The sequence below is a fragment of the Entelurus aequoreus genome, linkage group LG17 (assembly GCF_033978785.1).
Source record: "Entelurus aequoreus isolate RoL-2023_Sb linkage group LG17, RoL_Eaeq_v1.1, whole genome shotgun sequence".
Lineage (NCBI taxonomy): Eukaryota > Metazoa > Chordata > Actinopteri > Syngnathiformes > Syngnathidae > Entelurus > Entelurus aequoreus.
This window is the reverse complement of record NC_084747.1, coordinates 8,201,478-8,216,477: the sequence shown is the minus strand read 5'-3', so window position 1 is coordinate 8,216,477 and position 15,000 is coordinate 8,201,478. Positions and strand designations below refer to the sequence as shown.

At 38.2% G+C, this 15,000-nt stretch overlaps 1 protein-coding gene across 2 annotated transcripts in view; it reads right to left on the bottom strand.

Annotated features, from left to right (window-relative positions):
- Positions 1-2,556: 2,556 nt before the first annotated feature.
- The window catches only part of LOC133632239 (gastrula zinc finger protein XlCGF57.1-like), a 25,303-nt gene continuing 12,859 nt past the window's right edge, over positions 2,557-15,000 (bottom strand). Inside the window, exons 1-2 of one of the 2 annotated variants that reach the window (XM_062024558.1) lie at positions 11,200-11,490; positions 2,557-6,059 (exon numbers count right to left, since the gene is read on the bottom strand). In XM_062024558.1, coding sequence (XP_061880542.1) covers positions 4,507-6,059; positions 11,200-11,293 — 1,647 coding nt within the window. In that variant the 5' untranslated portion in view covers positions 11,294-11,490 and the 3' untranslated portion in view covers positions 2,557-4,506. Of the gene's footprint in view, positions 6,060-11,199; positions 11,491-15,000 lie in introns of those variants that run through there. The other variant, XM_062024561.1, reaches the window with a different exon arrangement.

The window sequence follows — 15,000 nt, the reverse complement described above, 5'->3', positions numbered from 1 at the left end:
AGGTCTCGCTAATTTGATATCATTTGGTATGAAAACATTGATACAGGTCTCGCTAATTTGGTATCAAAACACTGATCCAGGTCTCGCTAATTTGATATCAAAACACGGATCCAAGTCTCCCTAATTTGATATAAAAAAACGGATCCAGGTCTCGCTAATTTGATATAATTTGGTATGAAAACACTGATACAGGTCTATTTAATTTGGTATCAAAACACTGATCCAGGTCTCGCTAATTTGATATCAAAACACTGATCCAAGTCTCGCTAATTTGGTATCAAAACACTGATCCATGTTTCGCTAATTTGATATCAAAACACTGATCCAAGTCTCGCTAATTTGATATCAAAGCACTGATCCATGTTTCGCTAATTTGATATGAAAAGACTGCTCCAGGTCTGGCTAACTTTAGTCCACAATTGGGAGATAGGCCAATACAATCAAATGAAAGGTTTAAGATGCATTGGGAATAAACATCCTGCATGAATTTGGATGGAAGTAGAATTTGTGAACAGTTTTGACAAGAAGTTATTTAACTTTGTTTGTTATTAAAAATCTGTTATGTTCAGTCCAAAACTTTCAAAGTCAAGAAGAAGACAAAACGAGACAAAAGTCGGCTATTTAATCAACTTGAATGAGTATTTCTCATATTAGGACACATTACATTTGTTTTGTAAATAATACTGACGTACAACATAAATTGTCATCTAATCTCAAATAAATTGCTTGTGTTGCTGCTGAATGTTTTTGTCACATAAATTGTAATCATTCTAACGTGAGCTGTACACAGCAACACAATATTTCCACAATATGAATAATTACATTTGTAAACCCAATACTGTAATATTTGTATATTATGTACACGGCCTCGCCCCTCCATTTTAATCTATTACATTTTAAATGATCTTGTTTTATCTTATTTGGCTAGGTTGAAAAAAACAAGGGATAATCCTAAATACTTGAAAATGTAAAACATGACATCATGAAAGAAGTAGTTGAAAGCTTCAATAAAAGTACTTTGTGAACTTTGAACCGAAAGATTCCAGATCAGTTGAGGACTTGAATGGCGGTGTGACAAAAGAGGAAATAATCAATATTGTGAAGAAACGTAAATCCAAGACGTCAACTGATTGATTTGGAAAACAATCAAAAAGGTGATTATTTCAGAACATGTAACATATATCAGCAACCTGTCATTTCACACAGGCACATTCCCAGACTAAATGAAAACAACTAAAGTCCTCCCAATTTATAAGACTGGAGACAAACACCAGTTTACAAACTACAGACCTGGTACTCGAATTATTTCTAAAATTATTGAAAAACTGTTTAACAACAGATTGGACAAATTCAGAAATAAAAATGACACACAGACAATTAATACAGAGCCAACATCTCAACATCAATGGCTTTAATGGAAATAACGGAAGAGATCACCAATGCAATAGATAGCAAACAGTGTTAATGGATCTAAATCAAGCATTTGACACAATTAATCATCATATCTTAATAAATTAATTAGAACCGTATGGAATCAGAGGTTTGGTCGTGAGCTGGGTAAGAAGTTAGGTGAAGATAGGCGAACACACTTCTGCAGAGCTGAAAATATTTTATGGCGTGCCTCAGGGATCAATACTGGGACCAAAATTGTTCAATCGTTATACAAACAACATTTGTAAAGTTACAAAGTTAGTTTTATTTGCCGATGGTACAACTGTGTTTTGTTCAGGAGAGAACACACAGAAGCTAATACAAATAATAACAGAAGAAATTAAAATGATGACTATCTTTGAATCTCAGTAAAACTAAAATAATGTTATTCGGTAACAGTAGAAGGGAAAGTCCAACACAAATAGACGGAGTAGACATTGAAAGGGTAAAAAAACCCACATTTTTGGTTGTGAAAATTGATCAAATGAACTGGAAACCTCATATAAAAATATACAACATAAAGTAGCAAGAGACACGTCAATAATTAAGAAAGTAAAATTTGTTCTAGACCAAAAATCACTTCATATTCTCTACTCCTCACTAGTGTTACATACCTGAGTTATTGTGTAGAAATATGGGGAAATAAGTACAAAAGTACACTTCATTCACTAACGTGTTACAAAAAAAAAGATCAATTAGAGTAATACATAATGTTGGATATAGAAAACATACAAACACTTTATTTATTGAATCACAAATAATGAAATTCAACGACTAGGTGCATTTGCAAACATCTAAAATGATGTACAAAGCAAACTATAACCTGCTAGCCAAGAATGTGCGACAATTCTTCCCGAAAAAAGAAGAACATATAACCTTTAAGGAAAATCTAATTTAAAACATTTGTATGCACGTACAACACTTAAGACTTTTAGCATATCCGTATGTGGAATTAAATTATGGAATGGATTAACCAAATAAATCAAACCGTGTACGAATATGATTGAGTTTAAAAAACTGTTCAAACTACAAGTGTTCACAAAGTACAACGAAGAATTATGATAAACATCTTCAAAAAAAAAGAATCTCATTCATCTCTTAGGTGAACCGTAAATTACATAGCCATTTATTTTTGAGAACTTTAGTTATTGTGTATATGCTTATATTAATTACATATTTAATATTTGTTTACTTACGGGATATTTAATTTACCCATTTATTTACTCACTGTTCTGTTACAGAGAACAAGGAAATGAGATAAAACTGCTATGATATGAACTTTTTGAAGTTGAATATACTGAGGATGAACTACTGCTTGTAGAAGCCGGCATGTAGGAAGAGTGAGACGATGGTGCGGACGGAAGCAGAGAGAGTGAGGTCAACGTGACTTTGGCGCTGCAAATGGGGAGCTCGGAGCCAAACTATGTCGACATAAATGGTGTGCTTACCCAAAGTCAATTTAGAATAACCAAACGTACACATGTCCATTGAATAAGTCACTTTAATATCGATCGTGATACACGCAGCACATCATGCGCGTTCATACAACTACAGTACGTACACTGTCTAGCTAGTTGTGTACAAACAAAACATGAAATGTGGGCTAATACTTTACAGGTTCTGTAATATGATTGTTCATGTTTTTCAGTCAGTACAGATTGGTGCTCTATCACTTTGTGTTGTGCATTACAAACTCCAACGCCATTCAGCTGGTGATCCAGAAGCTAGCTTATCTCTTAGCGAATACCGTAGCATGCCGATGCGTTACTACGCTAGAAAGAAAATGCTCCTCGGTAATCAGTCTTACAATAACAATGTGGCTACAGCTTGGTCATTATACAAGTTACGGAACGTAAATGAAGTATTGTTGAACGTTTTTGAATGCGTTTTTAAAGCGATTTAGTGGTAGAATTAATCATTAGCTGCATTGCTAGCCACCTAGAATGAGCCGATTTGTACATTAAAATGCAAAAACAAACTTCTTGTCTCTCATAATGATTGTGAACGAGAGGTAAAATTCCCCCCAAAAAGGCAGTTCCCCTTTAAAATTCATAATTAGGAAGATAATTGCTTTGCTTTGAAAATGTTAACACTTTCTTGAGGAGAGACACAGCTGGGTGTTATTAAAGTGACTCAGGAAATCATGGCTGTCTTGTTTCCTGTTTTAGGGAAAACTGCAGTTTATTTATTTATTTTTTAAAATCTTGCCATTGTCCAAAGATCTTTACGGAAGAGAAGCACAACCGTCTTTCCATTTTCTGTGCATCCTAAAGGGTCGAAAACTGTCATGGGGCTTTATCTATCCTACCAATAAAGCCTTCAAGATTCATCTAAAATGGCAAACATCATTTATATATACACAATTAGTGACAAACAAATGAATCACATGTCATAACCTACTCAGTGGTCTGGTGGTTAGAGTGTCCGCCCTGAGATGGGTAGGTTGTGAGTTCAAACCGCGGCCGAGTCATACCAAAGATTATAAAAATGGGAGCCATTACCTCCCTGCTTGGCACTCAGCATCAAAGGTTGGAATTGGGGGTTAAGTCACCAAAAAATGATAACCGGGCACGGCCACCGCTGCTGCCCACTGCTCCCCTCACCACCCAGGGGGTGATCAAGGGTGATGGGTCAAATGCAGAGAATCATTTCGCCACACCTAGTGTGCGTGTGACAAACATTGGTACTTTAACTTGAATAATTACAGTATTTTGGTCATGTTCGACATTTTCTATCAGAAATGTATTACCTTGCAAAGCATTTTTACACGACTTCCATCAACAAAAATGGCATCGGGAGAGAGTTCTGTGTTTGCTGCCACTCATCATGGCAGATTTTGTGACTTTTAAATGAGGATCCAGAACCAAGTGTCTGCTAAAATTGTGGTATCACAAACTAATAATTTTTCTACTGTGTGTGTACTCATCTAATTCAACTTAATTTGACCTTGGACAGAAGTATAACTCTTACAGCGCACTAAACCTAATTATTTCTACTGCTGTGTGTTCTCGGGTGACCATGCAAATGTCCCATTTCAGTGTAACTTTGGCCACAAATTGAACAGCTAAATGTTTTTCATCCCGTGTGTTTCATTTTGTGTCGAGTCAAACTTAGTCTATGAGAAAAGCTTTTACTACAAACGGAGCAACTGAATGGTCTTTCTCCAGTGTGCGTTCTCATATGGTCAGTCAAATTGCCCTTATGAGAAAATGTTTTACAGCAAACTGAACAATTAAAGGGTCTTTCTCCTGTGTGTGTTCTCATGTGTTGAGTCAAATGGCATTTTTTAGTAAAGCCCTTCTCACAAACTGAGCAATTAAATTGTTTTTCTCCGGTGTGCATGCTCATGTGTACAGGCAATTCTCTCCTTCGAGAAAACCTTTTACCACAAACTGAACAATTAAATTTTTTTTGTCCTGTGTGCTTTCTCATGTGTTCAGTCAAACTGCTCTTGTGAGAAAAGTTTTTACCACAAACTGTACAGTTAAACTGCTTTTCTCCTGTGTGTGTTGTCATGTGTTGAGTCAAACTGTTTTTGTGAGTAAAGTTTTTACCACAAACTAAACAATCAAAGGGTTTTTCTCCTGTGTGTGTTCTCATGTGTTGAGTCAAACTGCTGTTTTGAGAAAAGCTTTTACCGCAAACTGAACAATTAAATAGTTTTTCTCCTGTGTGTGTTGTCATGTGTTGAGTCAAATGGCACTGTAAAGTGAAGCTTTTACTGCAAACTGAACAATCAAAGGGTTTTTCTCCTGTGTGCGTTCTCATATGTCTAGTCAAACTGCTAGTTTGAGAAAAGCTTTTACCGCACACTGAACATATAAATAGCTTTTCTCCTGTGTGTGTTCTCATGTGTGGAGTGAAACTGCTCTTGTGAGAGAATGTTTTACCGCAAACAGAACATTCAAATGGTCTCTCTCCTGTGTGCGTTCTCATGTGTTGAATCAAACTGCTTGTTTGAGAAAAGCTTTTACTGCAAACTGAACAATTAAACGGCTTTTCTCCGGTGTGTGTTCTCATGTGTTGCGTCAAACTGCTTTTGTGAGAAAAGTTTTTAGCACAAACGGAACAATAAAATGGTCTTTCTCCAGTGTGTGTTCTCATGTGTTGAATCAAAACGCTATTTTGAGAAAAGCTTTTGCCGCAATTTGAACAATTAAAAGGTTTTTCTCCCGTGTGCGTTCTCATGTGTTGAGTCAAAAGGCTCTTTTTAGTACATATTGTGCCACAAACTGAACAGCTCAAATTATTTTTACATGTCTTCTTTTTAGAGCATTCAGAGTGTTTGTGGTCAGTTTGAGTCCTCATATCACCTTCACATTCTGTATCGCTGCTCAAATAATCTTCAACCTCGTCTTCAGCCTCACTATCTGACAGTGGAGCTAAGTGGTTGTCTAATTGTGGTTTCTCTTCATCATCTTCAGTCTTCACAGAGATAACAGTCAGTGGCAACTTGGTGAGATCAGCTTCTTCCTGCCCTAGAAGACACTCTCCCTCCTGAGTGATCCAGAGTTCCTCCTCTTCCTCTTTAATGTGGGGTGGTTGTGAAGCATCCACCTTCAAAGTGGGGCTCCCGCCCTGCAGCTGAGGCGTAAGTTCTTCATGATGACCAATCAGCTGCTGAACATCTGAGGAACACAAATATACGTTTGATGTGTTTTGTTATGATGGATAATCTCTGTGTTGCACATAGGGTTGGCCGGGTTAATGATTGTTAGAGATGTCCGATAATGGCTTTTTTGCCGATATCCGATATTCCGATTTTGTCCAACTCTTAATTACCGATTCCGATATCAACCGATACCGATATATACAGTCGTAGAATTAACACATTATTATGCCTAATTTTGTTGTGATGCCCCGCTGGATGCATTAAACAATGTAACAAGGTTTTCCAAAATAAATCAACTCAAGTTATGGAAAAAAATGCCAACATGGCACTGCCATATTTATTATTGAAGTCACAAAGTGCTTTTTTTTTTTAACATGCCTCAAAACAGCAGCTTGGAATTTGGGACATGCTCTCCGTGAGAGAGCATGAGGAGGTTGAGGTGGGCGGGTTTGAGGTGGGGGGGCGGGGGGTGTATATTGTAGCGTTCCGGAAGAGTTAATGCTGCAAGGGGTTCTGGGTATTTGTTCTGTTGTGTTTATGTTGTGTTACGGTGCGGATGTTCTCCCGAAATGTGTTTGTCATTCTTGTTTGGTGTGGGTTCACAGTGTGGCGCATATTTGTAACAGTGTTAAAGTTGTTTATACGGCCACCCTCAGTGTGACCTGAATGGCTGTTGACCAAGTACGCATTGCATTCACTTGTGTGTGTGAAAAGCCGTAGATATTATGTGATTGGGCCGGCACGCAAAGGCAGTGCCTTTAAGGTTTATTGGCGCTCTGTACTTCTCCCTACGTCCGTGTACACAGCGGCGTTTTAAAAAGTCATAAATTGTACTTTTTGAAACCGATACCGATAATTTCCGATATTACATTTTAAAGCATTAATCGGCCGATAAAATCGGACTGCCGAATTTTAAGTCATACTTTTTGTTTATTGCTTTGTTCTGATGGAACTCCTCAGATATAAAATTAACTTTAAAAATTTGCAGACACTTTTTGTTAAAATCATTTTTGAGTTTTCAGATAAATACCTTTTGTTCCTGAAATAATCATTAAGCTGGCTTACAGTACAAGTAGAGTGCAACAAACAAGTTGACTTTATATGCTTATTTGTGTTTCATTGTATCCATTAAAGCAGTGTTTCGCAACCTTTTTTGAGCCAAGGCACATTTTTTTTCATAAAGAAAATCCGGAGGCACACCAGGTTGTCGTGCTTTATTTTGAGTTTGTTGTTGTTTCCTGTGTGTCGTGCTTTAGTTCCTGTCTTGCACTGTTATTTTGGTGACCCTTCCTGTTTTGTTGGTGTTCTCCTGTAGCAGCTTCACGCCTTCCTTTGAGTGCTATTGCCCGCACCTGCTTTGTGCAGCATAATCATTAACTTTAGAATTTGAAGCCAGCAACACGTGACAAAGAAGTGGGGAAAGGTGGCAATAAATACTGATAAAGTTGAGGAATGCTCATCAAACACTTATTTGGAACATCCCACAGGTGAGCAGGCTAATTGGGAACAGGTGGGTGCCATGATTGGGTATAAAAGTAGATTCCATGAAATGCTCAGTCATTCACAAACAAGGATGGGGCGAGGGTCACCACTTTGTCAACAAATGCGTGAGCAAATTGTTGAACAGTTTAAGAAAAACCTTTCTCAACCAGCTATTGCAAGGAATTTAGGGATTTCACCATCTACGCTCCGTAATATCATCAAAAGGTTCAGAGAATCTGGAGAAATCACTGCACGTAAGCAGCTAAGCCCGTGACCTTCCATCCCTCAGGCTGTACTGCATCAACAAGTGACATCAGTGTGTAAAGGATATCACCACATGGGCTCAGGAACACTTCAGAAACCCAGTCAGTAACTACAGTTGGTCGCTACATCTGTAAGTGCAAGTTAAAACTATCCTATGCAAGGCGAAAACCGTTTATCAACAACACCCAGAAACGCCGTCGGCTTCGCTGGGCCTGAGCTCATCTAAGATGGACTGATACAAAGTGGAAAAGTGTTCTGTGGTCTGACGAGTCCACATTTCAAATTGTTTTTGGAAACTGTGGACGTGGTGTGAAAAGAACCATCTGGATTGTTTAAGGTGCAAAGTGTAAAAGGCAGCATGTGTGATGGTATGGGGGTGTATTAGTGCCCAAGACATGGGTAACTTACACATCTGTGAAGGCACCATTGATGCTGAAAGGTACATACAGGTTTTGGAGCAACATATGTTGCCATCCAAGCAACGTTACCATGGACGCCCCTGCTTATTTCAGCAAGACAATGCCAAGCCACGTGTTACATCAACGTGGCTTCATAGTAAAAGAGTGCGGGTACTAGACTGGCCTGCCTGTAGTCCAGACCTGTCTCCCATTGAAAATGTGTGGCGCATTATGAAGCCTAAAATAGCACAACGGAGACAAAAGGAAAGGCCATGTAACACAGTGGTGAACATGCCCTTTCCCAACTACTTTGGCACGTGTTGCAGCCATGAAATTCTAAGTTAATTATTATTTGCAAGAAAAAAACAAAGTTTATGAGTTTGAACATCAAATATGTTGTCTTTGTAGTGCATTCAATTGAATATGGGTTGAGAAGGATTTGCAAATCATTGTATTCCGTTTATATTTACATCTAACACAATTTCCCAACTCATATGGAAACGGGGTTTGTATTTTCATATCGCCACAAGGTGTCAGTAAGAGTCTACAATCAAATGGGCATAACATTGCCGTCCCACAGAGCATTTCCTATGGGAAGGGATTTGTTCCCAGGGATTCGAATAAAGAACCAACTCTTTTTCTTTACTATAGTGGCCTCGATAACGGGAACCGGTTCTCAAAAAGGGATTCGAGTCCATGGAATTGGTTCTTTTCTTATCAAACAACCGGAAGAACCGGTTTCGAACATTATCCATATACACACTACCGTTCAAAAGTTTGGGGTCACCCAAACAATTTTGTGGAATAGCCTTCATTTCTAAGAACAAGAATAGACTGTCGAGTTTCAGATGAAAGTTCTCTTCTTCTGGCCATTTTGAGCGTTTAATTGACCCCACAAATGTGATGCTCCAGAAACTCAATCTGCTCAAAGGAAGGTCAGTTTTGTAGCTTCTGTAACGAGCTAAACCGTTTTCAGATGTGTGAACATGATTGCACAAGGGTTTTCTAATCATCAATTAGCCTTCTGAGCCAATGAGCAAACACATTGTACCATTAGAACACTGGAGTGATAGTTGCTGGAAATGGGCCTCTATACACCTATGTAGATATCGCACCAAAAACCAGACATTTGCAGCTAGAATAGTCATTTACCACATTAGCAATGTATAGAGTGTATTTCTTTCAAGTTAAGACTAGTTTAAAGTTATCTTCATTGAAAAGTACAGTGCTTTTCCTTCAAAAATAAGGACATTTCAATGTGACCCCAAACTTTTGAACGGTAGTGTACATACATATATATGTATGTATGTATGTATGTATGTATGTATGTATGTATGTATGTATGTATGTATGTATGTATGTATGTGTATATATATATATATATATATATATATATATATATATATATATATATATATATATATATATATATATATATATATATATATATACACACATATATATACATACATATATATACATATATATATACACATACATTTAAATACATACATATATACATATATATACACATATATATACATATACATTTAAATACGTATATATATACACACACATATATATATATATATATATATATATATATATATATATATATATATATATATATATATATATATATATATATATATATATATATATATATATATATATATATATATATATATATACATATATATATACACATATATATACACATATATATATATATATATATATATATATACATATATATACATACACTACCGTTCAAAAGTTTGGGGTCACCCAAACAATTTTGTGGAATAGCCTTCATTTCTAAGAACAAGAATAGACTGTCGAGTTTCAGATGAAAGTTCTCTTTTTCTGGCCATTTTGAGCGTTTAATTGACCCCACAAACGTGATGCTCCAGAAACTCAATCTGCTCAAAGGAAGGTCAGTTTTGTAGCTTCTGTAACGAGCTAAACTGTTTTCAGATGTGTGAACATGATTGCACAAGGGTTTTCTAATCATCAATTAGCCTTCTGAGCCAATGAGCAAACACATTGTACCATTAGAACACTGGAGTGATAGTTTCTGGAAATGGGCCTCTATACACCTATGTAGATATTGCACCAAAAACCAGACATTTGCAGCTAGAATAGTCATTTACCACATTAGCAATGTATAGAGTGTATTTCTTTAAAGCTAAGACTAGTTTAAAGTTATCTTCATTGAAAAGTACAGTGATTTTCCTTCAAAAATAAGGACATTTCAATGTGACCCCAAACTTTTGAACGGTAGTGTGTGTATATATACTGTATAAAACACATACATATATATATATGCTAACATTTATTGTGATATGCATTTGTCTACATTGCACAGCACACATTGGATTTACAGAATGTTTTTACAGATTTTAAATGATTCGGAACGAAAAGCGAGGTACTGCTGTAATGAGTCCGACTTATCGAGAAAGGTCGACGTCTGAAGAATAAGTTGCTTGTAAAAATACAAGATGAGATTTGGGCCTTTTTGTAACTTTTTTTTTTTTTCTGTCAATACACATTTTAGGTCACTAACATTCAAGCATATACCAACATATTAGCTTCGTGAAGACAGATTATTGAAATGTGCTTTGGTAACTTTCTTTGACTTCATGAGCTGTGACACTTGTGGAGAACTTCCCAATCCAAAGTTGACAGTAATGAAATGATTCTTGTTCTTTATTACCTCCAATCCTCTGCACGTTGATGTAGACATGTGGTCCAGTCTTCTCTTCCCCAACATCTCTTCTTTCACATCATTATTTTCTTTACACAAGCGCTTGTTTTGCTCTTCCACTTTCTTCATTTGACTTTTGCATTCTTTCATCTCCTCTGATGTGAACTCCACTGCCTTCTTCAAGCTAACAATCATGGCGGCTCTTTCTTTACATTCTTCAACAAAGTCGGCTATTTTCTAATCGACGCTATTTTAGGGCTTACGGTAGACTCCAAAATTACGTTGTTGAAAAATCCCGTACTCACCTTCATGTTCAGTTTTCATATTTTTCTCCGTTGTTGATTCTCTTTCAGTTTCTTTACATGACGTCGCCATCTTAGCATAACAGTAGTCGTCCATCTTCTATCACGTCTTCAATCTTCACTTCAGCTAACTCTCCATCGCTCCAAACTCAGCTTTTGTTTCGTCGGCTTTAGAAAAGACGAATATTTGAGAATCTATATCGCTGTTGGACAGTAAATTTGATTATTGTTGTTTTGGTAAGCCAAGGCCGTTAAGTCCGCCATCTTGGTCGCCACCAAAAGTCTTTTGAGCCATTCGATCCTTTGCGCATGCGCCAAAAGTCAGCCGCTTCCGTTCTCGAATCTTCTACTTTTGTTGACATCGGTTCTTTTTGTAATGTTTAGTCGACCCTTTTTGTAACATGAATTCGACAATTGTATCGTACTAGTGTGATTTACTTGATTTGGTGGAAGTTGCAAAGCTTGATGGGAAACTAATCTTATTAGATTTAGTTTTATTCATAATTAAAAAATAAGTTAATTAATATAATTATTAATATTTATTAATTAAATAGATTTACTAATCTTCCTTGTCGTGTCTTTAGCCTTCATACACTTCATTCCCTGCTTTTCTGTTCAGTGCAGGACTTGATCCAGACCTCTGGACTTCCGGTTCCGGTTCACCCTAGCTAGCTGCTAAGCTAGCGCGGAGAAAGGCAGCGCCGGTCAGTAAGAAGCTACTCCTACAGACCGCGACCACTTCCCTGAGGACAGCAGGAACTTCACTCGGTGACAGAAAACACTGTGAGTAATGGCTTCCTGCGCGTCTTGCACCATACTCACGGAGAGGTTGGCTCTGCTAGAGGGCCGTGTCCGCCAGTTAGAGCAGAGTAATGTCGTAACTTTAGATGTTGCGGACACATCTGCTAGCGTTAGCTGTAGCGAGCTAACTAGCCCAGCTTGTAGCAGTCCTAAGCGGCCTACAAGCTACGGTGTACCGGTTGAGACGCATAATAGATTTAGCTCTTTAGCTAGTCCTACACCCCAGTCTACCGGGCACCACACCTTAGTTATAGGGGACTCCATCACCCGAAACATAAAGCTTAGCAAACCAGCCACAATAAAGTGTATCCCCGGGGCCAGAGCACCTGACATTGAAGCTAATCTTAGGGAGCTAACTCGCAACAGGCCTAGTAAACACGTACGACAGGCTAATCGCACCACTAATTATGCGAATATAGTTGTACACGTTGGCTCCAATGACACTAGAATGAGACAGTCAGAGATTACAAAGAGAAACATAGCCAGGACTTGTGATCTCGCCAGAAAGATGTCCAGGCATCGAGTAATTGTCTCTGGCCCCCTGCCTGCGAGAGGCAATGATGAGAGATATAGCAGATTAGTCTCGCTTAACAAGTGGTTGGCTAGCTACTGTAGGACGCAGGGACTAACGTTTATTGATAACTGGCCCTCTTTCTGGGGCAAACCAGGCTTGCTGATGAGAGACGGCCTTCACCCTAACCAGGAAGGCGCCATCATCCTGTCTAGAAACATAGACTACTATTTAAGTCTCACTTGACTGACTACACTAGAGCAAGCCCGGTCACAGGCAATTACAATGTCTGTTAGTCCGGGTGAGGAGTCAGTTAAGCTAGAACTAGCCAGCGCCAGGCTGGATAATCCATGTACGCATAGCAATTCTCTTAGAATAATACACAATTCACATAATGTTTTTTCTGTTGTGTCTGTGTCAGAGGTGGACATGCATTCTACTGAGGTGGCAAATTATGATATGTCCAGTCTATTGCAGCACCAAGCAAACAATCGGAAAATTCCCGTCATATCAATTCCTAGATATGGTCGAAACTATTTAAAGTGCACTACGCATAATAAACGCAACATTGTTAATATTGCCACTACGGATAATCTTAACAAAAACTCGTCAAAACAGCCCAATACCTATAATATGGGCTTTTTAAACATAAGATCATTGTCTCCCAAGGCGTTATTGGTTAATGAGGTCATTAGAGACAACAATCTTAACGTCATTGGTCTTAGCGAAACCTGGCTCAAACCGGACGAATTTTTTGCGCTCAATGAGGCATCTCCTCCTAACTATACGAATGCGCATGTTGCCCGCCCTCTTAAAAGGGGAGGGGGTGTCGCACTAATATACAATGAAAATTTCAACCTTACCCCTAACCTAAATAATAAATATAAATCGTTTGAGGTGCTTACTATGAGGTCCGTCACACCGCTACCTCTCGACCTGGCTGTTATCTACCGCCCCCCTGGGCCCTATTCGGACTTTATCAGTGAATTCTCAGAGTTCGTTGCTGATCTAGTGACGCACGCCGACAATATAATCATAATGGGGGACTTTAATATCCATATGAATACCCCATCGGACCCTCAGTGCGTGGCGCTCCAAACCATAATTGATAGCTGTGGTCTTACACAAATAATACATGAACCCACGCATCGCAACGGTAATACAATAGATCTAGTGCTTGTCAGGGGTGTCACCACCTCCAAAGTTATGATACTTCCATATACTAAAGTAATGTCCGATCATTACCTTATAAAATTTGAAGTTTTGACTCTTTGTCAACAAGCTAATAATAATAATAACTGCTATAGCGGCCGCAACATTAATGCTGCCACAACGATGACTCTTGCTGACCTACTGCCTTCGGTAATAGCACCATTCCCAAATTATGTCGGCTCTATTGATAAACTCACTAACAACTTTGACGATGCCTTGCGCGAAATTATTGATAGTATAGCACCGCTAAAGCAAAAAAGGGCCCCTAAAAGGCGCACCCCATGGTTTACAGAAGAAATTAGAGCTCATAAATTATCATGTAGAAAACTGGAACGCAAATGGCGCGCGACTAAACTTGAGGTTTTCCATCAAGCATGGAGTGATAGTTTAATAACTTATAAACGCATGCTTACCTTAGCTAAAGCTAAATACTACTCAAATCTCATCCGCCTCAACAAAAACGATCCTAAATTTCTGTTTAGTACAGTAGCATCGCTAACCCAACAAGGGACTCCTCCCAGTAGCTCCACCCACTCAGCAGATGATTTTATGAATTTCTTTAATAAGAAAATTGAACTCATTAGAAAGGAGATTAAAGACAACGCATCCCAGCTACAACTGGGCTCTATTAACACAAATACGACTGTATATACGACGGACACTGCCCTCCAAAATAGTCTCTCTATTTTTGATGAAATAACATTAGAGGAATTATTACAGCGTGTAAGTGGGATAAAACAAACAACATGTTTACTTGACCCACTTCCTGGGAAACTTATCAAGGAACTGTTTGTATTATTAGGTCCATCAGTGTTAAATATTATAAACTTATCACTTTCCTCCGGCACTGTTCCCCTAGCATTCAAAAAAGCGGTTATTCATCCTCTGCTCAAAAGACCTAACCTCGATCCTGACCTCATGGTAAACTACCGACCGGTCTCCCACCTTCCGTTTATTTCCAAAATTCTCGAAAAAACTGTTGCACAGCAGCTAAATGAACACTTAGTGACTAACAATCTCTGTGAACCTTTTCAATCCGGTTTCAGGGCAAATCACTCTACGGAGACAGCCCTCGCAAAAATGACTAATGATCTATTGCTAACGATGGATTCTGATGCGTCATCTATGCTGCTGCTTCTTGATCTTAGCGCCGCTTTCGATACCGTCGATCATAATATTTTATTAGAGCGTATCAAAACACGTATTGGTATGTCAGACTTAGCCTTGTCTTGGTTTAACTCTTATCTTACTGACAGGATGCAGTGCGTCTCCCATAACAA